Raw genomic sequence first — 27692 nt, 5'->3', positions numbered from 1 at the left:
AACACGAGAAGTGTTCAATAAACATGATAATAATAAAACAAATTCAGTCATCATTCAAGATAGTACAAGCTAGAACAGGGAGAGACATTCCTGCTCTAACTGATAAAAATTTGGTTGGTTTTCAACTGCGATAATGTGCTCACTCACAGAATCAGACACTGGCGTTTCTTATATTACACATTTCCCGTTATAAATTATGATACCACTTGGTCCGTTGTGTTGGATTGCTTTCTCACCTCGACCGAACCACTTTTGTTTCATTTTCATTCGTTTTCAATGGGGCCGAGACCACGTCGTTCAGGCGATCTCAGAGCGATTGTTTTGGTGCGAATCGGAGCGCGATTGTCGTGTTCATATATGCCTAAACAAACCAAACTAAGGGAGAAAACGCATCAGGTTCCAAAACAAACGCTCCAAACGAGCCAGGTGTGAAAACGGGGGTGATCACTGTTTCTGTTTTGTTCTCAGGATAATGACTTTGAAAGCCCCAGATCTTTCATTCCTCTATCAAGCGTCAACCCAGAGCTTCATCATGGTCCCATTATCATTCCCACCACGCCGACATCCTTGGGGCCTCAAAACAGATGTTCCCCGCAGGGAGACGTTCTGCTGCCCAACTCAGATAGATCATCTGTGGAGCTGGACAGCATCTCCATATCAAAAAGCCCAGACGGCAAATCGGACTGCGATCTGGTCTATAGTTTGGGTCGTCTGGTTCTAGATGGTGGCGTGAATGGAGGCTCTGTGGATGGGTCTCAGGATGAGGGCGGGGAACAAGCGGATCTCGAAGTTCCAGATACAGCGGCACTGCTGCCACTGCATGACCCTGACCTCTACTTAGAGATGGTGAAGAGTACACACTCGGTGCCTGCCTACACAGAGGTGGCATACCCAGATTACTTTGGGCATGTGGCACTCAACCTCCGCGAGCCCATTCTAGAGAGGGTTTATGGTGTGCAGAGGTACTTAACAAATGTTTGATCTTTTTTTGCTGTGAAATATGGTACTTGAAAGGGTCAACAAAACCTCAAATTTCTATGTAACTCAGTTAAGATATTCCAAACCCATTGGAGTGGAGCACAAAAGGAGATGTTCAGCTGAATGTCCACGCTGCTCTTTTCCATACAGCAAAAGCCAGGGACTGTCAAGCAAGCTCAAAAAACACCATAAAAGCATGATTAAAGTGTCTTGTGAACTACATTCCAAATCTTCTGAAGACATAAGGAAGTTTTATGTGACGATCAAACCGAAAAAAAATTAAGTTATCAACTTAACTCGCTGAATGTTTTGAGTGGAAAAGAACGTTATTCAGAACATCTCATTTTGTGCTCCACGGAAGAAGCAAAAAGTTACAAGGGTTAATGATGACAGAATTTACATTTTCGAATGAACCATTCTTTTTTTCAACAGAATGAAGATCTTCCAGGATATTGAGAGGCTCATTCACCCGAGTGACATCATTGATAAAGTTGTATATGACTTGGACAATCAGAGGTCAGTATGCAATTTTTACAGGAGTGTCTGAAACAGAAGTAAACTGTCTTGCTATTGTAAGGGAAACAGGTTAATTTAGCTCAAAGGGAATTATTCATTCATTTACAGGGAATTTTGAAAGAATCACTTATTTTACGGCCCGAACACATGACTCGTTCTGCGTTCACTTGAACGGGCCGTAACTATCAGCTCTGCAGCGGATATTAATATCCAAACTATAGTGAAAACACTATTTATTAGCACGGTAACAGATCAGCAGTTTAAGACATTAAATTTGTAATCACATAACACAAGAACACTTCTCTTTAAAATACAAACAAAACTTTGATTATTCTAACACATATAACTAATATCAACACAAATACACGCAAACACACATTCATACGAGTTGCAGAAAGAAAGAAAGTGAGAAAAGAATGAGTTTTAAGAGCTAGATGGTGAAGTTTCTAGCAATATATGCACTTTTAAGACATGACCTGAAGGAACCATCAATCGTTAATTTAACCCTTCTATCGTTTCTCAGGTGGGTTATTACATTTTATATCAAAGCACCAGTTCAGCTAAGAGCCTGGAGGCTACTTGCGTTTGCCTTTGCGTTCTTTTGGGGGTCCATTTGTCGGCATAAAAAGGGGTTTTCCGGGTTCGTTGATTGGCTGGCGGTCTCGTCGTGTCTGGATTGATGTCTTGGGCGGCCAATCACATGGTGTGTTGGTGGATGGATGGAAAGTCTTTGAAGTTGGATGCGGGCTTTGCTGTGGAATCGTTGACCTAAACTGTACAGCAAAACTTAACTTAGAACCGAGACTCTCAACGGAAAAGAAAAGAAACTAAGTAAGAGAAAGAAAAGTGAGACGAGAGTATTAGATGGCTTGAAAGAATTTGTTTAACCCATGTTCTTCTGATCTTGATCTGCAGTCTTTTGCCTACTCGTCTACATGTCTGGTCTGAATCGTCGTCTGTATGTCTACTCGAAATCTTTGTAACCTATAAATATATAGGTTTATTAGGTTATAGATATGATATAGAATTATTCAGTTGAACGATGTTTGATTATAAGTCCATTTAGCATGTGGAATGATCTGATGCCTTTTAATCATGTAAAAGTCTCGTCTCTGTGGTTTTAAGAGATTTCAACCCTGGGGTGGTTCAGAGGTCCTTAAGAAGAAGAAAGATCTGCTTTCCAAATCTGTCTTAGGATCAAACAACCTCTAGCATTATCTTGGTGGGGTTCGAGCTGTGCCATCTCCGAACCAATCTGTCTTTTAAAATGTCTGCCTAATGTTGACACGTTTATCCTTTACAAGCTTGCATGGCCATAAAGTACTTAGCTGGGGGGGGGGATCTAGTTAGCTCAGACTGGCTGGAGCCCACTTCATTTATGGTCCTGATTTGGGGTCTGGAGTGTGGAGTTGACGTTTTTGTGTGGAATTATGTTTGAACGAATCATCTGGAAGATTCATTTGTGTTTGGTTCGCCCTCAAATCTTACACTATGATGAGCTAACCAAATTGTATTGTATTTTGATCATCAACAATATACATTACACATTTTTTGGGTTTCGAAATACTTATACAACTAAATATTAATAAAAAAACAAAACAGTGAAAGGTGTTTTTGACTAAAATAAAGGTAGGATCAAATGTTTTTAAGGTAAAAACTTTAGATTTTTATAGTCATGTAAAACAAATTTATATAAAAAATGGCCAAGCTCCCTAATAATAATAATCATTAGTGTTCTTCTTCGTCTTATTATTATTTCCTTTTCTTCTGCTCTTGAGTCAATGGCAGCCCATAAAGCTGCATGTGGGAAAATGATGAAATTTGGAACACAGATAGAGCACATTCTCGTCATTAACCACAGCAAGTTTTGAGTCTCTAACTCAATGCCTCTAGTGCCACTAACTGTCCAAATTTTCATTTACGTTTATGCTAATAACTTATGAACCGTAAGGATAGAAATCTTTTTTCCTCTGATTCCTTGGCTCAAGACGATTCGATTTTCGGAAAAACTTTTTCAAACCCGTCTTAGACCATTCAAATGATTTCCACCCAAAAATTGCTCACATCATCTTTAGACCATGCTGTAAAAAAGATATTAAAAGCATTTTGATGAACCCAACTGTTCTCGAATCTCGCGCAGATGAAGAGCATGCCTAACTGGCTGTGAGGCTATATATCCGCAATGCTTTTGTTTTTTGAGTGGTGCAGGTATGACGTCACTTTGTAGGCCAACCGGCAGTTTACGTTACGCTTACTTAAAAGCCTATGGGAAAAAAGCCTTAAAAAGCGTAATGCTGGTTCCCTCGACAAAAGGCTTTTGGATTAGCGCTAAAAACAAGCTCTGTGATCAGCAAAAGTTTATGATACTTGCAAGTTTTGTCCATCAAGGTAATTATCACAGATGAACACAACTTTTATTAAGTTTGAAGCCTAAACGTAGTCACCAGAAGTAAAAAGCTAAAGGTAGGCTATAAACCAACTACAGTACACCACGGTCCCATGACTTCAACGTCACCATCACTAAGGTTCTGACAACTCTTTCAGTTTTTATCTAAAAACATTTTCCCAGAACATTTGAGTTAGACTAGTTTATAAGAGCACAATTTTAAGCATAATGATGCTGTAAAAGCGGACTGAGTTTACCTGTTCGGCGTGATGACTTTTAATGTCTTCGACTGCCTCTGTAACTTCTGAACGGTTTGCCTAAAAATTATAAAAGTGGTCTTGTTAGATTCGGTACTGCATACAGTGTCAAATGGAATCCAATTTTCCCATATCAGCCATTTTAAACTTTAAATTAAAATGCTGTAATTTACAAATGCATTAGCGTATCGTTATGAAACTAAGTATGGGTCATTAACTCCATGCCCTAAAGATACTCATAAAGTTTCAAGAAAATGGCAACTTCTGGTCAAAACTTGTAATGAAATTTCAAAAAGTCCTAATAGCTTTTGATTATTTTGCCTATTTTTAATCAAAGTGGTCTTGATACGCTTCCTTGAAAATAATTGCACACCTCCAAACTTTGTATATCAATCAGGTTCAAGCATTCATTAGCCCTGTAGTATAACACAGATTTATTTTATCATCTGGTATATATCGGCCAACACTGGTTGAAGCTGGAAAAAAAAAACTGTATTTATAAACCAACACTTTTTAATATCTCTGTTAGATTCCTTTTTTTAACTAATTGCTCAGGTTTATGGAATATCACAGATATGACCACATTTATTGTTTTAAACACACCCAGACTGTCTTTGATGATTCACATATTTTGAATAACTAAAAAAAAAAACAATGTAAATTTATTTGTCTTTTCAGTTGTCCAGTTATTGACAATGGGGAGTCTCTCAAGTTCAACTCTAAATTTGAGTCTGGAAACCTACGGAAAGCAATGCAAGTCAGAAAGTATGTGCAGAATAAGCATTTTTGTTGTTGCTGAATAAATTTGCTTTTCATAAAATGAAGCCGTTTCTTATTTTTCTGTTCTGTGTATTGCCTTTTTCTATCGGCAGGTTTGAGTATGACTTGATCTTGAACTCAGACATCAATAGTAATCACTATCACCAGTGGTTCTATTTCGAGGTGGGCAATATGCGTCCTGGAGTTCGTTATCGATTCAATATAATCAACTGTGAGAAGTCTAACAGCCAATTCAATTATGGTGGGTTATTTCAAGCATCAGTCCAGAAACATACTCTATCGCCATTCACATCTGTGTTTGTGTACTCGAGTAGGTTCTTTCAAATGTCTGTGCCATTAAACTGGATTATTAAGTAACCCAGTACTAAAGTACTAAGTGTTCTGAATTGTGCTAGAGCTAGAATGTCATTGTGTTATGCAAAGTATGTTTGGATGTTGTATAGTATTCAGCTACTTAAATGTACTTAGTCAACCCATCTCTAGCCATCTTTAAAGTCAGAGTTTGTCAGGTTTTTGTCTGGTTTTTCCTATGATGTGACAGGTATGCAGGTGCTCATGTACTCTGTACAGGATGCCATCAACGGCAGGCCCCAATGGGTTAGAACAGGATCAGACATCTGCTACTACAAGTTAGTACCATCCTTTTATGTTGTATATCATTGTATTATAATCTGTAAAAGTACTTTGATTTGTGGGTTGTCATGCATTGACCTCTATTCTTCTCATCTAGGAATCATTTCTCACGAAGCTCCATTGCAGCCGGAGGGCAAAAGGGCAAATCATACTTCACCATGACCTTCACTGTGACCTTTCAGCATAAAGATGATGTTTGCTACTTTGCCTATCATTATCCATACACCTACTCGATGCTGAAGGTACTATACAAATGTACCCTCCTTATCAAGAAGCACATTAGTTTAAATAGTATTCCTCAACTCACATGTACTAAAATTATGTACTTTGCTGGTTACAGTTGTACTTTTGACTATGTAGTATGACAGTTTGGGTGCATAAAGTTGGGTCTTATATAACAGAATACATTATATACTGTGATGTGCTGTAACAAAATTTACCTTAACATTCAGCATTACTGTTGGCGCTGTGGACTAGGGGTTTAGTGTGCATGTCCCACTTTTAATGTGCATGTGTGCATGTTCCAACTTTTTTAATGTGGCAATATTAGCCCTGTAAGCATGATTCAGAAATAAGGGTGAACTAATGAATTCAGAAATAAGGGTGACAAATTTACCAGAAAATGGATACCATCAGGGGACATATGGGGCCAGATTTACTAACAGCTTGCAAACCCTCTTTTGGCGTTAGAAAACTACTCTCAAACTACTGGACACACAGTGAAAAATGAACACTGAAAAGGGATGGATAGGGTTATTTTTGCGGCTGACCTTATTGCATATGCATTTGTAGAAGTTTCCCTTTCAGGCGCAAAATGTACGCAAGAATTTAAATGAATCATGCAAGGTGATTTACTAAGGTTTGCGCTAGTCAATTTACCGGTGTTTGCGTCATTATTTACAGCACAAAAAAGCATTTCTTAAACCAGACGCCAACTGGTAGATTGAGCTGGTCATTATGGAAATGATCCGGCTGCGTCGGTGTTCTTTAATTTGCGTGTGGTCTGTAGATCATGCGCAGAACTTTACACTCCCATTTGCGCTGTTTTGGAATTGCTCACTCTCACACTAATTTTCAATATACCTTGATTTTACCATCATCCTAATCTTGCATGATATATAGTAGGATCCAAAGTAGGATTCAGTTTGATTTTGTTCCTCATTTGTTTAGATGCATCTGCAGAAGTTGAGTGCTTTGAGTACTGCTCAGATCTACTACAGACAGGAGGATCTGTGTGAAACGCTGGGAGGAAACAGCTGTCCCCTGCTCACCATCACAGCCATGCCAGAATCCTCCAGCAATGACCATATCAGCCAGTTCAGTATGTAACACACACACACACAGGAACATCACTGATAAACATACAGCCATAGCAATCAGTTTAGTGCAGGGGTGCAAAACTCAGTTCCTGGAAGACCACAGCCCTGCAGAGTTTAGCTTCAACCCTAATTTGACGCACCTGGTCCAGCGAATCAAGTCCTTCAGGCTTATTTAAAAACTACAGGTATATTGTGTTGGAGTAAGGATGGAACTTAACCCCTGGTTTAGTGGGTAAGAAACGGCATGTACTCTTAAAGCAACACCAAGTAACTTTTCCTCTGCGGTCGCCCTACAGGTTGGAAGCGGAATTGTCCATTACCGCTGTCGTAAATAATTTAGCCTACCGCATCCTGCTGTCGCGCACGCACGCACATGCTCTCAGTTTATCCAGCACCGGCTTTGGAATCATGATGACAATTCAAAAGCTACCCGGCTGCTAGGTATCTTACATGTAGTTGTAGTCTACTGTCGAGTACGCTCCATCTATCGGCAATTGTAACGCTTGCCGTAAAGCAAGTCAAATTTGTAGTTTTCTTATGTCTCATTCGGACTACAGAAACGCCACCCGATCTGGCAATCTTACATAGCGTGAATATATCAGATAAAGGACCGCAAAGCGGAGGCATAAGTGCATGGCACCATGTCACGACTTGATGAACCGTTTCAGTGGATTTTGAAAACATTATTTTATGGTAAAAAATTTTACTTAGTGTTGCTTTAAATGCACTCACTCTCATGAATCACAAAAATCCACTCTCACGCTCACATAAACACTCACATGCATTCTTACACACTTTTGCATACACACTCTTTAGCTCTCACTTTCATGAACACTCACACATGCAACCTCATGCATGCACACATGCACACTCTAATGAACAATCTCACATGCATGTTCATGCACTCACTCCCATGATCTCTCTCACGTGTCCTCATGCACGCTCACATACACTCTCTCTAATGAGCACGCTCACATGCATTCACTCTTATGAACGCTCACATGCACTCTCTCTAATGAACACTCACATGCGTCCTCATGCACGCTCACATACACACTCTCTCTAATGAGCACGCTCACATGCATTCACTCTTATGAACACTCACATGCACTCTCTCTAATGAACACTCACATGCGTCCTCATGCACGCTCACATGCATTCACTCTTATGAACACTCACATGCACTCTCTCTAATGAACACTCACATGCGTCCTCATGCACGCTCACATACACTAATGAACTCTCTCATATGATTCCTCATGCACACTCACATGCACTCTCTATAATGAGCATGCTCACATGCATTCACTCTTATGAGCACTCACATGCACTCTCTCTAATGAACACTCACATGCGTCCTCATGCACGCTCACATACACACTCTCTCTAATGAGCACGCTCACATGCATTCACTCTTATGAACACTCACATGCACTCTCTCTAATGAACACTCACATGCGTCCTCATGCACGCTCACATACACTAATGAACTCTCTCATATGATTCCTCATGCACACTCACATGCACTCTCTATAATGAGCATGCTCACATGCATTCACTCTTATGAGCACTCACATGCACTCTCTCTAATGAACACTCTCACATGCGTTCTCATGCACGCTCACATGCATTCACTCTTATGAACACTCTTATAATGCATTCATATGCAACCTCACATGCCCTCTCTCTAATGAACACTCTCACATGCGTCCTCATGCACGCTCACATGCATTCACTCTTATGAACACTCTTATATGCATTCATATGCAACCTCACATGCACTCACTCTTATGAACACTCACATGCATTCTCATGCAACCTCACATGCATTGACTGAGTCATGAACACACTCGCATGTGTTCTCATGCACACTCAACATGCACTCACATTTATGCTCACATGCACTCTCGTGAACGTGGTCACGTGTTCTTATGCATGCTCACATGCACTCTCTCTGATGAACGCTCACATGGATCCTTATGCACACTCACATGCACTCACTCTCAAACATTTACATGCTTCCTTATGCACACTCTCATGAATGCTCTCACATGCACATGCTCAAATACACTTTCTAATATACGTACACACTCATATGCACTCCCGCATACGTCATACAACACACGAGTGTCACGAACACTGTCATGCACTTTTGCATGCCCGCTGACGTACATGCATGCACAGTCACATGCTCACACTTAAGCTCGCTACCAAGCGCTCACATTCACCTGTTTTGGCTCTCTTACATACATGCTGTCATTAACACTCTCACATGCTCTCTCATTCACATGGATCCTAGTTCGATTGTCATTTCCACCTCTCATGCACTTTCACATAAAACCTCTCATGCACGCTCTTTCATTAACACTCTCACATGCACTTTCTTATGCATGCATTCTTGAAAGCACTTGCTTACGTGTGCTGTTACATGCACCTTAGCAGCACTCCCTGCGCATGAACTCACTCAGGCTCTCTTCCAGGCATTCTCTCATGCACACAGTCCATAATGTGATTGTCGTTTCAGTCTCCGTGAATGAGTGTGACTCGCTCAGCAATGCTGTAATGTGTGTGTTTGTAGGAAGCCGTCCGGTGGTGTTTCTGTCTGCGCGGGTGCATCCTGGAGAGACTAACTCTAGCTGGGTGATGAAGGGCACTCTGGAGTTTCTCATGAGCTGCAGTCCTCAAGCCCAAAGTCTACGAGAGAGCTACATCTTCAAAATCATCCCCATGCTCAACCCTGACGGGGTCATCAACGGAAAGTATGTCAGCAAACAACAAAATCACCTCCACCACGTGCCACACTGGTTCTGCAAATGAACAGAAGCTGTTGATAATGTTCCCTCATCATTAGTACAGCACAAACAAGGATTTTTATTATTATTATATTATTTAAAAAAATGTATATGGGCAGGAAAATATACTGCATTTTAAAAATGATGCAGATACTATGATACTGTTTGTTAACACTCCTAATGAAAGTTATCACGCAGTGTTACCAATATTAGAAACTGCAATACTTCTTCATGACCTTTATCTGTAATCACATATTTCAATCTTCTTCATGGTCACGTTGCAGTCATCGTTGTTCTCTGAGTGGGGAGGATCTGAACAGACAGTGGCAGAACCCCAACACCGAGCTTCATCCCACCATCTACCACTCCAAGAGTCTCCTGCAGTACCTCAGAGCTACTGGAAGAACTCCACTGGTGAGAGAGCGTCATGCTGTAGATGAGAGAACCCGGTGTAAACTGTGTAATGACACCAGCAGTGTGTGTGTGTCTGTCTGTTTAGGTGTTCTGCGACTATCACGGCCATTCACGGAAGAAGAATGTTTTCATGTACGGCTGTAGTATTAAGGAGACGGTGTGGCAGACCAATGTCAACACCAGCACTGTTGACCTACACGAGGACCTTGGATACAGGGTAACACATCTGCACACTTCGTATACTCCTCTTTTATTGGCAAGTTTGATGTATTATTTAGATATAATCTGACATTCACAACACACAGCTCCCTCTGTCCATTCAGAACATTTATGGGGGGGGAAAAAATGGCAAAATTGGGTTTTTCACATGTATGGCCCTCATTAACATTTAACTGCCCACATTTACACATTAAAGGAATTGGTGACCCAAAAATGCACAACACAAAAGAAGATATTTGATAAATGTTTCAGATGTTTTTGTATGTATTAAATTCATTCTACACCTTTGTGTCATCTTTGGAGCTTAAAAGTTTTTGGTCCCATTAACATTCATAATATGGACAAAAACATCTGAACAATCTTCTTTTCTCAGAAGAAAGATATTATTTTGAAATTACATGAGGTTGAGTTGTAACTTTTTTTGGAGGGTTAATCTTTTAAAGTCCTTTAATGTCCTTTTAGTCTTATTGTTTTGGGGCTCTAGAACAGGTTTTCATGCATACATTTTGATAAAAATGTAATTGGTTGAATCATGGGTTGAAGCTGATAGGTTGAATCAGGTGTGTTTGATTAGGAAGAGTTTGATGTGTAGTGTTGGTGTGCCTCCAGGAACAGGGTTGGGAAACACTGATATAAAGAATAAATCCTTTTGGAGTGACTTTGCAGACCCTTTTCATGCTCAAACAGCAACATTACATTCTAAAGAGGAACTGTTATGCCTTTTTACATGTTCAACATTCTTTAAAGGCAGCATAAAACATAGTCTTAAAAAAAGTGTTGATTTGTTCATGTAAATGCCACTTCTCGTGTGTTTTAGACTCTGCCTAAGCTGCTGTCTCAGATGGCTCCAGCGTTCAGCCTGTCCAGCTGCAGTTTTGTAGTCGAGCGCTCTAAAGAAGCCACGGCGCGTGTGGTGGTCTGGAGAGAGATCGGAGTGCAGCGCAGTTACACCATGGAGAGCACCCTGTGTGGCTGTGACCAGGGCAAATACAAGGTGAGGTCTGGGTAGTTTTACACACACACACACACACACACTTTACCTTAACATAACCTTTTATTTTTAAAACTTCGAAATATTACTGAGATTGCTGGTAGAAAATGAGTTTTTCTGAAAATTACAAGGAATATCAGATAAAAACAACACCAGATAAAGAACAAAAGTGCACGTAGGAAATAAATTACCATGAATGGATTTACGTGTTGTTGCATTGCAAAATATGTAACAAATTTTAAAACGCGGTGGCCTACTTGTGTAAAGTATGTTTCTAGCCTTGCTCTTTTTGTTTTTGCTGTTATCTAGTAATCGTCATGGAAAATTAATTTCTCACAGGGTGTCGGGAATACTAAACAAAGAGACAAGAAACGTTCAAAATATAAAACACAGTAATCCCATGTGAATGCTGAGGAAATAAAAAAAAAAAACATGACAAGAAAAATTTAAATGACTAACACATCTTCAGTTTTAACTGCGGTTCGTATTTGGGGTGCAAATAAATGTTGGTCAGTCTGACATCAAGGTTCTTGGCTTGCTGAAACTATCTGTTGAGATGACAAGGTCTTGGCAGGGCGGTTCTCAGCTGGAATGAACAACAGCTTCGTTTGTGATAAAATTCAGCCTTCTGAGATGCCATGCTTTAACCCCTGGTAGCAATTCTCACCGGATTCATTTGGCTCTGTAATTCAGAGTTGCTGGGCTTCATAACCCAAGGTGAATATTTTCACACATAAATAGCTGTGCATTTACTCTGCCTTTGAAAAGAATGATATGAGTAATCTTTTCACCAGTTATTTTGTTCTAGAAGAAGTCTTTTTGCAATCCTGCAAGTCAAAACATCTTTATCACTGGACTTCATGAAGTGGAAGTGATTATACTCATATCCTGTCCAAAATCAACTTGGTGTCCCTAATACCAGAGAAATGACGAGAAACAAGTTTGACCGTATCTACTCATTCTTTTGACTTTTCTACATTTTAGAATAACAGGTCATGTCACCTAGCCTGGGAAAACCCAGACAACTTCCGGCAAATTTAGATTTGCTCTGAAAGTTAGTCTGGCAAAGAGCTCATTCAAGCCCATTTCCAATCCGTCGAAATCGAGGCACCAATCAGAAACGTTGGGGCGGGCTTTACACGATGACGACAGCGCTGGGATTTTGAAGCAGATTTTGTAGCCTACATTACAAAGATGGATGCCGCCGTCGAACATCACTCGTTCGAATCAGCTATCGCGTCTGTTTTAAGCGATTTGAACGTTTCCTTTTTGTTAAAAACCGAGCAAAGAACAACACTCGGAGATGTTTCTCCGCCGCTCTGCATACGTCATCTCCTTCATCGCTCTGATTGGGTTTAGGTCTATCCGCGACGTCCGTTGGTGACGCCCCTCTGGAAATGATTTGTCTATGACGCTTTGCCAGACCATAACTCAGTTACAACTGAGAATGCTCTGGTTTTAACCAGGCTACATGTCACCAAATCTATTAAATAACTAGGGTTGCAAAAGGGTGGAAAAGTTCTTTTCATTTTTTTAAAAGTATTAAAAAAAATCAATTTCATCCAAAAAAGTAATTAAAATAAATCCTCTAATTCCAGAGCGACCAGGGCCTGATTTATAAAATGTCGCGTATAAAATGTTGCTGTGTGCATGTGGTTGAGGAATTCACAGGGTAGCATTTCAACTGAATTTGCATTCTGGTTGTTTAAACCAAGATTATGCTGCAAGATGTTTTTTTTTTTTTTTTTTTTTTTTTAGCTACATTTAAAGGAATAGTTCACTTAATTAAAATTCTGTCATCATTTACTCACCCTCAAGTTGTTTCAAACCTGTATGAATGTCTTTCTTCTGGTGAACACAAAGGAAAATATGTTGAAGAATGTTGGTAACCTGACAGTTGATGGACCACGTTGACTTCCATAATAGGAAAAACTATTCTGTGGAAGTCAGTGGTCCATCAACTGTCAGGTCACCAACATTCTTCAAAATATCTTCTTTTGTGCAGATGAAATAACTTTATACAGGTTTGAAACAACTTAAGGGTGAGTAAATGACAGAATTTTCATTTTGAAGTGAACTATCCCTTTAAGTTTCCTGTTATAGGCTAACTTGCAATTTAGCAAATTTCCAGTTTATTCCCACTAATTCCCGTTAATTCCCTGGAATTTTGCAACCCTAGAATTAACACAACTGCAATTATGTAGTTTGTCTAGATTCAGATCTGTTTACTCTGGTCTCTTAATCACTTCATAAGCTTTTTCATCCAAATTGAAAGGACAATGCTATTTTGGTCCGTGTATTTTTGTGTCCATCCATTTCTCTATTTTTAAACCAGAAATGAAATATGGAAGATGTGGTTCTTCTTTAATAGTTAACACTGACAAATAGCATATTGTATTTTATTGAAAATTAGAGAAATAATATGCAACTTGTTTTTTTATATATATACTTTATATACACTCTTAAAAATAAAGGTTCCAAAAATGGTGTTTCTGCAGCAATGTCATAAATGAACCATTTTTGATTTCCCAAAGACCCTTTCAGTGAAAGTTCTTAAAAGAACCATTTTTATTTCTTTGTGTGAAGAACTTTTTTAGTAATCTAAAAAAACATTTTTTTCTACTATAAAGAAGCTTTTGTGCAATGAAAAGGTTCCATAGATGTTAAAGGTTCTTCATAGATGCTAATAAAGAACCTTTATTTTGTAAGAGTATAAATGTTAAATTTAGGGTGTTTTGGTATCTAGCATGTTTTTTGTTTAATTATTCCACCTCGTCGCTGGGCACTTTTGGTGTCAGTATAGTGAGCACATTTCTCTTGGATATGCGGCAGTATCGGATGCCTTGGGAGCGAAAACGGATTGACTTTTAAAGGAGAAAGAGGGGGACAACTGATTAATATGTTGAAACAGGTGCTCTGCATTGTACGTTTTACCTTAAAGGGATAGTTCAGCCAAAAATGAAAATTCTGTCAGTAATTACTCACCCTCATGTTGTTCCAACCCCGTAAGACTTTCGTTCATCTTTGGAACACAAATTAAGATATTTTTGATTAAATCTGAGAGCTGGATCACTCCTCCATAGGCTTCTTAAGGGATCGAAACTGACCGGCCCAAAAAGTTATTATAAAAGAATTTTTATTTTTGGGTGAACTATCCCTTTAAGTTACCTCTCTGGTTCATGAGACATGGCTATGATTCAAAAGTGCAGGAGAAACATTTCTAATTTGGTCAAAATGAAATTTTATATATTGATTTGTGTATTTTTTAATAATTAATAAAAGGTGCGCAAAGTCATAAACAAAAATTCTTAAAAGATCTCAATATTTTATTCTGTGCGAAGCATGTACATTTCTAAATTTTGTTTTGGGATTCAACATGGCATTTAAAAATGACAACCGTTCTTTTTACTTTTCTCAACCATGTTAAAAAAGAGAAAAGGGTGTAAAAGTAAGCATGGCCTGTTCAATTACACCTTTTAAATATTATTAGTAGAAGCACTAGCGTTTTGTAATCCCACATCGTAATGAAGATGTCCATTAGAGACATGTGTTTGATAATATGCATCAAGACAAACAAGCAAATCACTAACGAATTTTGTTTCATGGACACCAGATTTAAAGCTACAAATACACTCTCACACGAGATCTAAACAGATGGTTTCAATATTCAAAGGCGATGACCACTGCATGTTTCTATAACTGTCTTAATGAAGAAATGTTCAAATGTCAATAAATAATATAAAATGACAGGTTGTCATGATGCATGTGAACAATAGATGGCGCTATAGACCATCTGTGTAAGATGCAGTGGTCTCAGGTCTCTGATAGTGACTCACAGTCTTCTGTCTCTCTCTAGGACACATAATGGCGTCTCTGTGAGTTCAAGTAACATGGCTGAAGCTTCTTTCTGTCTAGAATGACCAACTGACAATTTACAGGAACTAGATTAGTGCTAGAGTACATCCTCCTGTAGATAAACTAAATCCACAGCACTGTATTCTATAGTTAGTTTTCAGTTCACTAAAAAAACGTATTTATACCTGTGTTGGAGCCGTCACCTAGCGGTTATATTCTCTAATGCTCGGTAAACTGTATGATTTCGGGCTGTCCGAGATGAAAGATGACCAATCGGGGTGATTTCTGTGGTCGTGGCTCCAAAACGTTCCTACGTCATACAGCGAGAGAGGTTCAAAGACGGCCATTGTCACGGTCTTGTGACCGAAGATAGCCTGCGATAATATTCTGACAGGGTATGAAATTCAGCATGATCATCTCAGTGTGTGTTTGCTGCTACCACCTATGCCTACTGACTGGCCAATAAAAATGCAACATGAAATGGCGTATTGGTCAATGCGACTTGGCACGCTCCATTTGCATAATTGACTTGCCAAGTCGCCCTCTTTTCCCTAGTCCATATTCTCCTTTCGAAGAAACAACATTTAAAATCAATTTAAGGTTACACTTTATTTTAAGGTGTCATTGTTACAGTGTAATTATATATCTAAGTACTGAGTTAACTGCATGTACTTACTATATGGTAAGGATTAGGGTTTTGTTGAGGGTTAGTTGCATGTAATTATGCCTAATTTACTGTTATTACTATGGTAAGTACATGTAACATATGTAATAAGGTTCACTCTGTGAAAAGTTGTACAGAAGACAACAGAAAATTGTGTGTAAATATTGTGAATTTCTGCCCAAAGCAATCCAGTAAGTGCCGTTTTCTTCAGACAAAACCTAGAAAACAAAGCTGATGTGTAGTTTACTTGCTTCTAACAAAACCCTTTTAAAGATTTGATGCCATTAATCACAACTTCCAATCCAATGATTAGTTCTTCCCTTGAACCGCTCAGTGTATCATCCCGGTGCATTGTAAACACGATACTTTGCTTCAGGGAAGACTGATAAAAACCACCTGTGTGCCCTTTCTTGAGGAAGTTGTGTAGATTAGATTTCGCCAGAATGAGAAAGTCATTTTCAGATTTGTGTGCAAAATAAATGAACATTATGCCACAAATGCTACATGCTGAGCTTAGCTTAAGTTACATGATTCAAGGGTGGTCCCGAGTCCTGAGTTTTATCTAGAGAGCCGAACAAGCGGAATTCTAGCACAATGTTGATTTCCACAAAAATTCATTTCAATATTTGTCCTGCCATCTCTTTATTAAAAAAATTTAAAAAAGCGCTGTGGGTTACAGTGAGGCACTTACAATAGAAGTGAATAGGGCCAATTCATAAATATTTAAATACTCTGTGTTATTGGCACAAGACATAAACAATATGCTTGTTGACTTGATTTTACTGTGACAAAATCACTTGTATACCTTTTATGAGTGAAGATATTTACAATTCTACAACTTTATTGCCATGGCAACATAGCTCCTAAATCCTACAACGTCAATAAAATTGCAAATTGCAAATTTACAGCTCAAATAATGCACAAGATTTAACAGAAGAATTAATATAATATCATACGCTTCACATTTCTGCATATAAGCCATCCAGAAATTGGCCCCCAATTCCATTGTAAGTGCCTGACTAATCTCAAATTTTTTTTTTTTTTTTTTTTTTTATTAAAGAAAAGGAGGGACAAGTTAAAAATTATTGTGTAAATGAACATTATGCCACAAATGCTACATGCTGAGCTTAACTTAAGTTACATTCAAGGGTGGTCCCGACTCCTGAGTTTTATCTAGAGAGCCGAACAAGCGGATTGGTCTCTCATGATCCTGCAGCCAATGAGATTGCTTGCTTTACATTTAAATATTCTGGTTCATTGTTTGCTGTAAGCTAGTCCTTCAGCCTGCTATCAGATTTACTCTGAACCCCTCCACCTGTCTATGTATGCAATTAATTGAATTAATTCCTTCCCTTCATTTAATATACATAATGCTTTATTTATAATTCATCGTGTCTCACACACAGACAATACACACTCCCGTTTTAGTCAAATCTAAAGAACCCAATGCTGTCTGTATCAGTACATGAAATCACAGACGTCCCCTGTTAATGAATGTGAACCAGATTTCATTTGCAAACTAATCCTATACAAATAGTGCTTGTAACATGGGATCTGTGTGTGTGTGTGTGTGTTTGCAGGGTCTCCAGATCGGGACAAATGAATTGGAGGAAATGGGCGCTCAGTTTTGTTTGGCTCTGCTCAGGCTAAGACGCTTCACGTCCCCATTGGAGCTCCACAACCACAACTCCCATCTACTGGACATAGAGAACGACTTGATAGACACACGCAGCATCCCCAACATCACCAGGTTAATACACACACACACACACACACACACACCAGTACAATGACCATATCCAGCTCAGGGACGTCCTGTTATTGTGCTGCCGCATGAACCGGCGCAAACCGTAGAAGACGCAACAGCTGCCATATCAAGTTTCAATACAACATTAAGCAGCTCGAAGCCCACAATGTTCAGAACAACAATAGCCCTGATGTCCATGATGTCAGAAGCTTCTAGATTCTAGAAGCTTCTTGGGAACATACTTCGGCCCCTCCCAACCTGTGTATTTCTGTAATGGATAATAACATGCATATACACACACACACACACACACACACAATCTTGCAGCCCTCTTCTAATGGCCGGCACCACTTGAGGAGATGTCAGTCACATGGGGCTCAGCGCACTTGAGTGAAGAGAGAAGCACTCTGCTCATTATAGTCATCTAATCACCTGATCAAAACGCCCGCTAATCCACTTTGAGTCTGCCCCCCCCTCCCCTCAGCCCGTCTCACTTGGATCCAGTTTCTTCCCCATCACACCATTAAAACCATTAAAAACCCACTAAAACCAGCCAAACCACCAGACCACACATTAAACCATTTAACTGCTTAACAAGAGGGCCATAAAACCATCATCACTCTTAGTAAGGTTATTGTGTTAGGAGAGAGAGAGAGAGAGGGATGCTGAGAAATGCCTCCTGTGCCGCCACATGAGGTTTTCGACCGCTACCCTACAGGAGTCGTTTGTTGGTTTTGTTGTATTGACCCGTCGTTCATTATAGCTCAAACTTTAGGTTAGGGGGTTGTTCAAATCTCTAACCCTGAGTATTAAACTGTGGCTCGTAACTCGTCCCGCATTGTTTTGCTACAAACATGAACGATGTCTCAAATTGTGTGGCTTGTTGAGGAGAGGTGGGAAATCCCATAGACTTACATTGAAGGGGAGTCCTGAGCTATATATAGAGAGCCAAATATCATAGAGACTTGGGGATGGGATCTGGTTTCTTGGTCCACAATGCACCAACGATCATGGAAAATCTGGATATATCTGGTCATTTTTAATTAGTAATTTCTGAACTTGTCATCATCTGTAAAATGATATTTTTGTTCAACCCGTTGAATTAAATGTGAATGTCTGCACTTTAATTTTATCTTGATTTATTTTAATTCTATTCTGGCGGTATACAGAGCCAAAATTATGAAAATTGTGTCAATGTCCAAATATATACCTTACTAAATATATATTTGGGGGGTAATGGTACAAGGAAGTCACGGATCGGTACGTACCTTGGTTTTGGGGTCACAAGCACTAAACCGTAAACAGAATGCACTCTTGCATGGGTCTTGTTTTTGTAGGGCTGATAAATAATAAAAAAGGTATTTGGTCACAATCAGCTATAAAATTAAAAAAGCATCTCTTGTGTTATAAAAGTACAAAATAAAAATAAAAAGTTTTTTTGCACTCCTGTAGTCTTTCTGCCTAGTTCCGGTGATTGGCACATCTGGATGATGTCGTTTAATTAAGGTGTTGTGCGTAGTCTACGATGTCATTTTCTTTGCTCATGAGAGTTCATGAACATGCAGTGACAATGGGAGATGCACAAAGTTCAATGTTAAGGCCCTTGCACACTTTTGCGTATGCGTTTTTTCGTATTCGTGATTCGGTGGCTCTGAATTGTCAAAACGCCATTCAAACTGCTTGCTACGGATGCGGAAAACGCAGAAAATCGAACCCGATTTGATTTTTTTTATGACGGACGAAAGTTTCGGAGGCGTGATTGACATAACGTGAGGTCGTATTTATTTTTAAACGTGCGAAAATTTCAGACGCGAATTTCGTAACTCGGTGTGCCTTTGCCTTTTAAGGGCCTTTACGCTCTTTCAAGAAATCACAGAAAGATGAGCGAGAAGGAGAAAAAGTGCCATACATCTGAGTCCACTACACCTTTCCACGAGCAGACAGCGAGTGAAGGAGCTCCTGAGGCTTCCCATTTTCCAAATGATTTTGTCTCATAACAACCAGCCTGGTTAAAACCAGAGCATTCTCAGTTGTAACTGAGTTATGGTCTGGCAAAGCGTCATAGACAAATCATTTCCAGAGGGGCGTCACCAACGGACGTCGCGGATAGACCTAAACCCAATCAGAGCGATGAAGGAGATGACGTATGCAGAGCGGCGGAGAAACATCTCCGAGTGTTGTTCTTTGCTTGGTTTTTAACAAAAAGGAAACGTTCAAATCGCTTAAAACAGACGCGATAGCTGATTCGAACGAGTGATGTTCGACGGCGGCATCCATCTTTGTAATGTAGGCTACAAAATCTGCTTCAAAATCCCAGCGCTGTCGTCATCATGTAAAGCCCGCCCCAACGTTTCTGATTGGTGCCGCGATTTCAGCGGATTGGAAATGAGCTTGAATGAGCTCTTTGCCAGACTAACTTTCAGAGCAAATCTAAATTTGCCGGAAGTTGTCTGGGTTTTCCCAGGCTAGGAAACAACTTAAAATACTCCATTTATGTTCATACAGATAAGAGTAAAGGTCATTGCACATGAGTCCGAAATTCGCGCCCGAAAGTTTCGCACGTTAAAAAATAAATACGACCTCGCGTTGTGTCAATGGCGTTTACACACTGCCTCCGAAACTTTCGTTCGTCAGAAAAAAATGTGTTTTTCGCATCCTCAGCAAGCATTTTGAGAGGTTTTTTGACGATTCAGAGCCACCGTACAAGCGAACGCCAAAATCCAGAACTGTTCATGGAAATTGGTGGTCTTCTTTTTAACATGTGGCTCCAGTATTGCTAGCTTGACCCAATATTCCCTCTTTCTTTTTCTCTTTTTAAAAAGAGAGAGGACAAGAAAATCATTCTCGCTGCTTTAAAGACTCCATTTTGTATTTTTTTTCACAGCGGATTAATTATTACGCATCTGACTCCGTGTGTGCAAGGCTTCTGTGCGTGACGAATTTTTAGGATGACGAATACGAAAAAACGCATATGAAAATTTCCGACTCAGTGTGCAAGGCCCTTAAGACCATGCGAAACTGTAAAGGGTCTGTTTTTGTGTGACAGCCATGTGTCTGTGTGTGTTTTCTGCAGTAACACCACATACGTGTTGGATGAGGATGAGCCAGCGTTCCTGGAGGAAGTGGACTACAGTGCGGAAAGCAATGACGAGAATGACCCCGATCCTGAAGGGTATCTCCAGGATAACCATGCACTCCCGGACCCCAATTCTGACTCCGAGTTCAGCCACCAAGACTCTCTTAACTGAAACCGTACCAGGCTCACTTTAGTGTAAGGCTTTAGCTGAACTCACCGGTCGTTTGCCTGTGTTGTGTCACCTGTGTTCGCCTAATCGCCTACTTCTTCATAGAACTTGTTCACAAAACTTACCTTAATAAGTATAACCAAACCACTTTTCTGACAGCAAACATAACATAATAGTGCAAAAGGTCCTTTTGAGACCATGGCGAATATAGATGCTTTTCAAGCTATACCGCTCTAAGTAATGTTACATAGAAATCATCCTCGCTGTTCCAAACCTGTTTGACTTTCATTCTTCTGTGGAACACAAAAGGAGATGTTGTGAAGAATGTTGACACTGCTCTTTTCCATACGATGAAAAAGTCATACTGTAACCAGGTGCTGTCAAGGTTTTAAAAAAACACTATAAAAGCAGATTTGTGTGCTCTAGTCCAGATCTAGTGCTCATCTAGTATGTTCCACAGAAAAGAAACAAGTCATACAGATTTGCAATGATATGAAGGTGAGTAAATGACAGAAACCTTTAATAAAACATAATCTAAAAAGTGTAAATGTAGTAGGTCCCTATAATAAGACATTGAATTGAATTAGTTATACTAAAAAAAAACACAGAAACAGAAAAGGTCATGACAAAACACCATCTTTACATCTCTTTAAGAACATATGGTACAGCTGTAATCCTGATACTGAATGATGAACCACAATGTCACCTAACTTCACCATGAGGATAGAATCAACACCTCACAGTACAATGCAATCTAATGAATGTAACATCACTCTTATTCTCACGAGAACGCTCACCTCTGTGCTTCCTGTGGCGTCCTGATAGGACCACCATGACGTCGCAGCGCTAGATCACTACTGTATTCGTGGGAGTGCGTGTTCACGGTACATTTTGTGGCTGTGTTTGGTTTTTAAGTCAGAGAGCTTCTGTATTTTAATTTTGATGTTAATATTTCTTTGTTGCATTTGTATAATTAGTGCATGATTTTTTTGAAAGTCTTTGCCTTTTTAATTTATTTTATTAGATTTATTTGTTTGTTGGGAGAAAAGAAGGGTACAACTTGATTTCGACAGTGTGTTAGTGTGCTTGTTTGTATTTGTGTTTGTTTGATGTCAGCAGTTGGCCAAAGTATGTATGTATGGGGTAGAGAAAATAGTTTGGTTGTTTGAATGTTTGTCAATCTTTGATTGAAATTATGGGTAATAAACAACTAAGTTAAGCTGATCCGTCGCATTTGCGTTTTGCACTTAACTTGTATTTAAATGACTAAATGTTTGCCTCCCAAAAAAAAAAAAAAAACATTTAAAATAAAGTTTGGGGTCAGAAAGATTTTTGTTTTAATAATACTTTTATTCAGCAAGGACACATTAAATTGATCGAAAGAGACAGTGAAGGCATTTTTGTTACAAAAGATTTCTATTTCAAATAAATACTGTTCTTTTGAATTTTTAAACATTTAGAAACAACAATTGAGCAGCACAGCTGTTTTCAACATTGATGTTAATAAGAAATGTTTCTTGAGCAGCAAATCAGCATGTTCAAATTATTTCTGAAGGATCATGTGACACTGAAAACTGGTGTAATGAGCTATTTTAATTTGTAATAATATTCCTGTTTGTATTGAATATTTGATATGCAAATAAATGCAGCCTTAAACATAAGAAACTTAAAAAAAAATATATATATATATTAAAACTCTCATCAACCCCAAACTGAACAGTAGGCTATTGTGAGTGCTAAGAAATTGCTCACTAATTTTATTAGGGATGCACCAATAGGATTTTTAATTTTACTTTTTTTTTTTTTTTTTTTTTCGACACCGATTTTAACAAGTATTACCGATTCCAAAAACAAAATAACTTTTGTAATTATACTGTTTTGATCATGTTTTAAATTAGATGCATGCGTTAAGGTAAACTAGTTTATTGCTGCATCATCAAATCATCTTCATTGAACATGGATCCATTTAACATCCAACATTAATGCAACAGAACAAAGAGGATGATTATCAGTGCTTTTCAGGTAGGTCTTACAGTAGTTTTCAGGTACATAAAGTAATCAAATGTAAGAACACTGCTGTATAAATTAAATATAGGCCTATATTATTATTATTTTTTTTTTTTTTTTTTTTGGTCTTTTGTTGTTTGGTTAACATTAAAACAGACTGCGCGCAGTAAGAATATTAGGCTGCTGTCACTTTAAGAGTTGCATGGATCTAGTACTGATACACACCTGTTTCTTATTTCTCAACTATTTACATTCAGTTAAGCCCTAACCGACTGTGTTTACTAGGATACTCGCCGAAATGGCCTTTAGATATAATTCTGTGAGAATTTGTCTGTTCAAGCACAAGAAAAATGGAAAGAGAACTCAATTCAGTCCTCAACCCTGAGACGCGGCTTTCTGGACGCGTGCTTTGAATGAGTGCACACACAAATCATCTTACACAGCGAGTACTAAATTGAATATTTAAACTGGTAAGGCTTAAAAACACATGGATGAACCGATTGGGAAAGTGACAGTTCTGTCAATTGTCCTGAGCGTTGTTCACGCTGGCACCAGGGAGTCCATATTGTCGATTGTTCATTTTGTTTTGGCAAGTATTTCATTATTTTACCCAGAGAAAATATTGGATTATGTAACAGATATTATACAACTCAGTGCCTTCACGCAGTTAATTAATTAAAACCATCAATGAATATCGTCACCTGATACATCAGTGCGTCTGTAATTTTTACTGATTGACCATGTGTTTGAATAGTCCAGGTTCAATACGACTTAGACTCAATGGTCAGTATCTGTGGCTTTGATTGCCACACAAACAATAATTCTCATCTATAAAAACAAGCAAAAATTGTGTGTACAGCAATGGAACTCTCTACATTAAGGCACCTAACCAGGATAAACATTCAGGATAGACTGACATCAGCCAGGCCAGTTAAACAGATGATATTTGGCCATTTCAATGACCGATGACCATCTAGTCTAATTTCCAAATTCTTCCAAAAGCCTTGCAAATAGATAGGCCTACTGCACAATTTATTTATTTATTTATAGATATTTTAGTGGATTGTGAGTAAATATTAAGTACAATTAAATTCACAAATTTAGCTCTCATTAAAATGTCCATCCATGTAGGCTGGTCCACTAGTTACACACTGTTTCCAAATTATTATCACAAGACTCAAACGTTTCACATGCTAGCATGAAATTAAAATAACTGTGATGATATGTATAGTTCCAGTTCTGGTTGCTTATTTCAACAAACCAGCTTTGTTATATTCCACAACATAGCTTTGACCTATAGACCTTATGCACCAGAGAAACGAGGGCGCCGCCATCTTTAGAATATCGTCTTTGAACTTCCGTTTTTGCGGTCGCTCTGTATATTTCTATGGCATCGCTGTCCAGGAGTAATTAGCTGGTGAAGTTGATTTACTTATTGTGGAGTTAACGAAAGTTATCATTAGCATTGTAATGTTTATGTCTTAACAAATGGACCTTGGGAATTTTTTTTAACGAGCCGTTCATTCATAACTAGGCAAGATCGCTGTGAAAATACAGACCGGAAGTCAAAAGACAATGAGCTCAGTGCGGAAAAGGGGCGTGGCTACATAAGGTCTTATAGCGAGCGTGCAGCCGTCTTTACAACTTTGTGTTTGAACTTCTGTTTTTGCGGTAGCTCTGTATATTAAAGAGTCAGTAAGTGGTTTTGCATTGTCCTGCTGAAATACACAAGGCCTTCCCTGAAATAGACGTCGTCTGGAGGGGAGCATATGTTGCTCTAAAACCTTTATATAGCTTTCAGCATTCATAGTGCCTTCCAAAACATGCAAGCTGCCCATACCGTATGCACTTATGCACCCCCATACCATCAGAGATGCTGGCTTTTGAACTGAACGCTGATAACACGATGGAAGGTCTCCCTCTTCTTTTGCCCGGAGGACACGGTGTCCGTGATTTCCAACAAGAATGTCAAATTTGGACTCGTCGGACCATATACTTTTCCACTTTGAAATAGTCAATTTTAAATGAGCCTTGGCCCACAGGACACGAAGGCGCTTTTGGACCATGTTCACATATGGCTTCCTTTTTGCATGATAGAGCTTTAGTTGGCATCTGCAGATGGCACGGCGGATTGTGTTTACCGACAGTGGTTTCTGGAAGTGTTCCTGGGCCCATTTAGTGATGTCATTCACACAATCATGCCGATGAGTGATGCAGTGTCGTCTGAGGGCCCGAAGACCACGGGCATCCAATAAAGGTCTTCGGCCTTGTCCCTTACTCACAGAGATTTCTCCAGTTTCTCTGAATCTTTTGATGATGTTGTGCACTGTAGATGATAAGATTTGCAAAGCCTTTGCAATTTGACGTTGAGGAACATTGGTTTTAAAGTGTTCCACAATCTTTTTACGCACTCTTTCACAGATTGGAGAGCCTCTGGCCATCTTTACTTCTGAGAGACTCTACCTCTCTAAGACATCCCTTTTATAGCTAATCATGTTACAGGCCTGATATCAATGAACTTAATTAGTTGCTAGATGTTCTCCCACCTGAATCCTTTCTAAATTTCTTGCTTTTTCAACCATTTCTTGCCCCCGTCCCTACTATTTTGAGACCTGTAGCAGGCATCAAATTTGAAATGAGCTAATTTAGTGGATAAAAGTGTAAAATCTCTCCGTTTAAACATTTGTTATGTTATCCATGTTCTATTGTGAATAAAATATTGGCTCGTGTGATTTGAAAGTCTTATAGTTTTCATTTTATTCAAATTTAAAAAACGTCCCAACTTTTCCGGAATTCGGGTTGTAATTAACGAGCAAAAGGTGAATGAGATGAAACAAAGAAACACATGGGAAAGCTGGATAAACTGAAGATGAAGGTGAACACAATGAAAACAAAGACAAAACAGAACAAAATCCTGACACTTACTTTACATAGTGGAACACCATCTTTACATGATTACATAGTGTAAGTTCATCTGTGCAGAAAAGAGCCCTACTGCTAAAATGTTGACTGACAGCTTTACAGCTCAAACAACACTTTTTGCTTCACATTTATATTTTTAAACGCTCCTAAATGCCTTGGCCATAGGCTTCTTTTGTACATTATTGCAAATGCTATTTTAGCTTGTTTTTACAAACTGAGGCACGACAACATGCCACAAATGCTGCCCATAAAGCTTAACTTGTTTTGAACCCGGAACACTGTGGACAAGTGGACTGTCAGACAGGAAAGAGTCAAATGAGTGAATGAGTAAGTGGGAGCGGGAGACGCATGTCTTAAGCGGCGGAGGAATGCTAATCCACAGTCGGCATTCCAAACGAAAGCTCCCGTCTTTTCAGCTCCATCGCTTCCTCTTTATCTTCAGCATCCCTTCATTTTCCACAGTGCAGAAACAAAAGACTCAATCCCAGCTGGCCCTCGTCGACAGCTGTATTCACATCAGACCCCTAATTAACCACACCAATACATTTGACATGCATATGTCAACACAATCTGATGCTCTCCTGACTATTCATTTAAAAACCATTCATTGGCTTTCATGTAACCCATTCATTGTGCAGATCTTTATCAAAGACTGAGGTTGTAAAAGCTCTTTTCTCTCTCTCTTTCTTGCTTGCATATTGTGTGTGCGTGCGTGCATGTGTGTGTGTGTGTCTGTGTGTGTATGCCAGAAGATACTTTTTTATGCAAAGAACAATCACACACATTGCTATCATTTTCAAAACAGAGTTTGTATGACTTAGATTGTTGCTCCACTACATAAATAAAACCAGAGCAATAGGCTACCATGCAGATGCATTCATTCTTAGGACAAATGAATACAGCATTAAGCCAACATAACCATGTTTTTCACCATTAGTCAAGTATTTTCCTAGTCGAGTGTAACACTTAAAAAAGGAATGCTGCAAAGATTGTCTTCTAGGCCATCACTTACGTATTTAGACTGTCACAAACCAAATGGATTCTCAGAAAGTAGGGGCAAGGTATCTCCATAATCAAACACACCTGATTTTACTCATCGACTCAGTAGTAACCTCTGAGATCTGAAATGAATGGGTCAAATAAAGGAGACATCTAATATGTGTACTGTTGGTATGTCTCCAGGAACAGTATTGTAGACACTGGGGCATTGTTCTTACTTTAGGTGTGAGAGGTTCTGGGATATAAATCCCGCACAAGCCCCCAATTTATTTGTGAATTCCAATTGGAAATGAGAATTCCCATGCCGTTCTCACTCTCACTCTCAAAACTGAAGTAGGAGCAAGACATTTGTCAAAAAATGTGGCCATTTGGAGCTCACTTGGTGAAGGCATTCCAAAATGCACATTTGAATGCAAAAATTGTTAATTTTCTACATTTTAGGTTTGTATTTGGCCAGAGGACTTTAAAGTGCCCCTATTATGTTATTTTAAAGGTCCCTACTTTTGTTTTGGAGGTCTCCTACGACAGGTGTACATGCATCAAAGGTCAAAAAACCCTTTCATTTTCTCATTCATTGCATCACCACATTTTTCAACGATTCACAAACGACACAAACTTCAGTGTCTCTAAACCCCTTCTTTCCAAGAGCTTACTCTGCTCTGATTGGCCAGATGGCCCAGTCTGTTGTGATTGGTCCACCGCTTACAGCTTGTGTTGGAAACTAAATGTCCATTGCCATAACGGTGCGTTCAAGTTATGTCAAAAAGATTGTATTTACGAGTAAAACCCACATGAACGCCACCACAAAGTCGTAAATACGAGTGGGAAGCTCGGGATTTTCTTTAAGCCTGGGGGCTTGTCAGTGAGAAATGCGGTGGAAAACAACAATATTTAGGTATTTAGCAGTGAAATTGCCAGGCTTTTTTATTTACAGTACAGCAAAACAAACTAATTCCAGCATTGTAATA

The 27692-nt window shown here is 39.1% G+C and overlaps 1 protein-coding gene across 4 annotated transcripts in view; it reads left to right on the top strand.

Annotated features, from left to right (window-relative positions):
• The window catches only part of agtpbp1 (ATP/GTP binding carboxypeptidase 1), a 49585-nt gene extending 28707 nt beyond the window's left edge, over positions 1 to 20878 (top strand). For all 4 annotated transcript variants that reach the window (XM_056246854.1, XM_056246852.1, XM_056246853.1 and 1 more), the window contains 13 exons: positions 469 to 962; positions 1411 to 1494; positions 4816 to 4902; positions 5010 to 5158; positions 5459 to 5546; positions 5648 to 5792; positions 6721 to 6871; positions 9448 to 9628; positions 9946 to 10075; positions 10161 to 10292; positions 11112 to 11288; positions 17385 to 17554; positions 20625 to 20878. In XM_056246854.1, the coding sequence (XP_056102829.1) occupies positions 469 to 962; positions 1411 to 1494; positions 4816 to 4902; positions 5010 to 5158; positions 5459 to 5546; positions 5648 to 5792; positions 6721 to 6871; positions 9448 to 9628; positions 9946 to 10075; positions 10161 to 10292; positions 11112 to 11288; positions 17385 to 17554; positions 20625 to 20799 (2163 nt within the window). In that variant the 3' untranslated portion in view covers positions 20800 to 20878. The remainder of the gene's footprint in view (positions 1 to 468; positions 963 to 1410; positions 1495 to 4815; positions 4903 to 5009; positions 5159 to 5458; positions 5547 to 5647; positions 5793 to 6720; positions 6872 to 9447; positions 9629 to 9945; positions 10076 to 10160; positions 10293 to 11111; positions 11289 to 17384; positions 17555 to 20624) is intronic.
• Positions 20879 to 27692: the final 6814 nt, after the last annotated feature.

This window comes from Rhinichthys klamathensis, unplaced genomic scaffold (assembly GCF_029890125.1).
Source record: "Rhinichthys klamathensis goyatoka isolate OS25496 unplaced genomic scaffold, OSU_Roscu_1.1 h1tg000040l_1, whole genome shotgun sequence".
NCBI classification, from domain to species: Eukaryota; Metazoa; Chordata; class Actinopteri; order Cypriniformes; family Leuciscidae; genus Rhinichthys; species Rhinichthys klamathensis.
The sequence above is the reverse complement of the archived record's forward strand: the minus strand, read 5'-3'. Positions and strand labels throughout refer to the sequence as shown.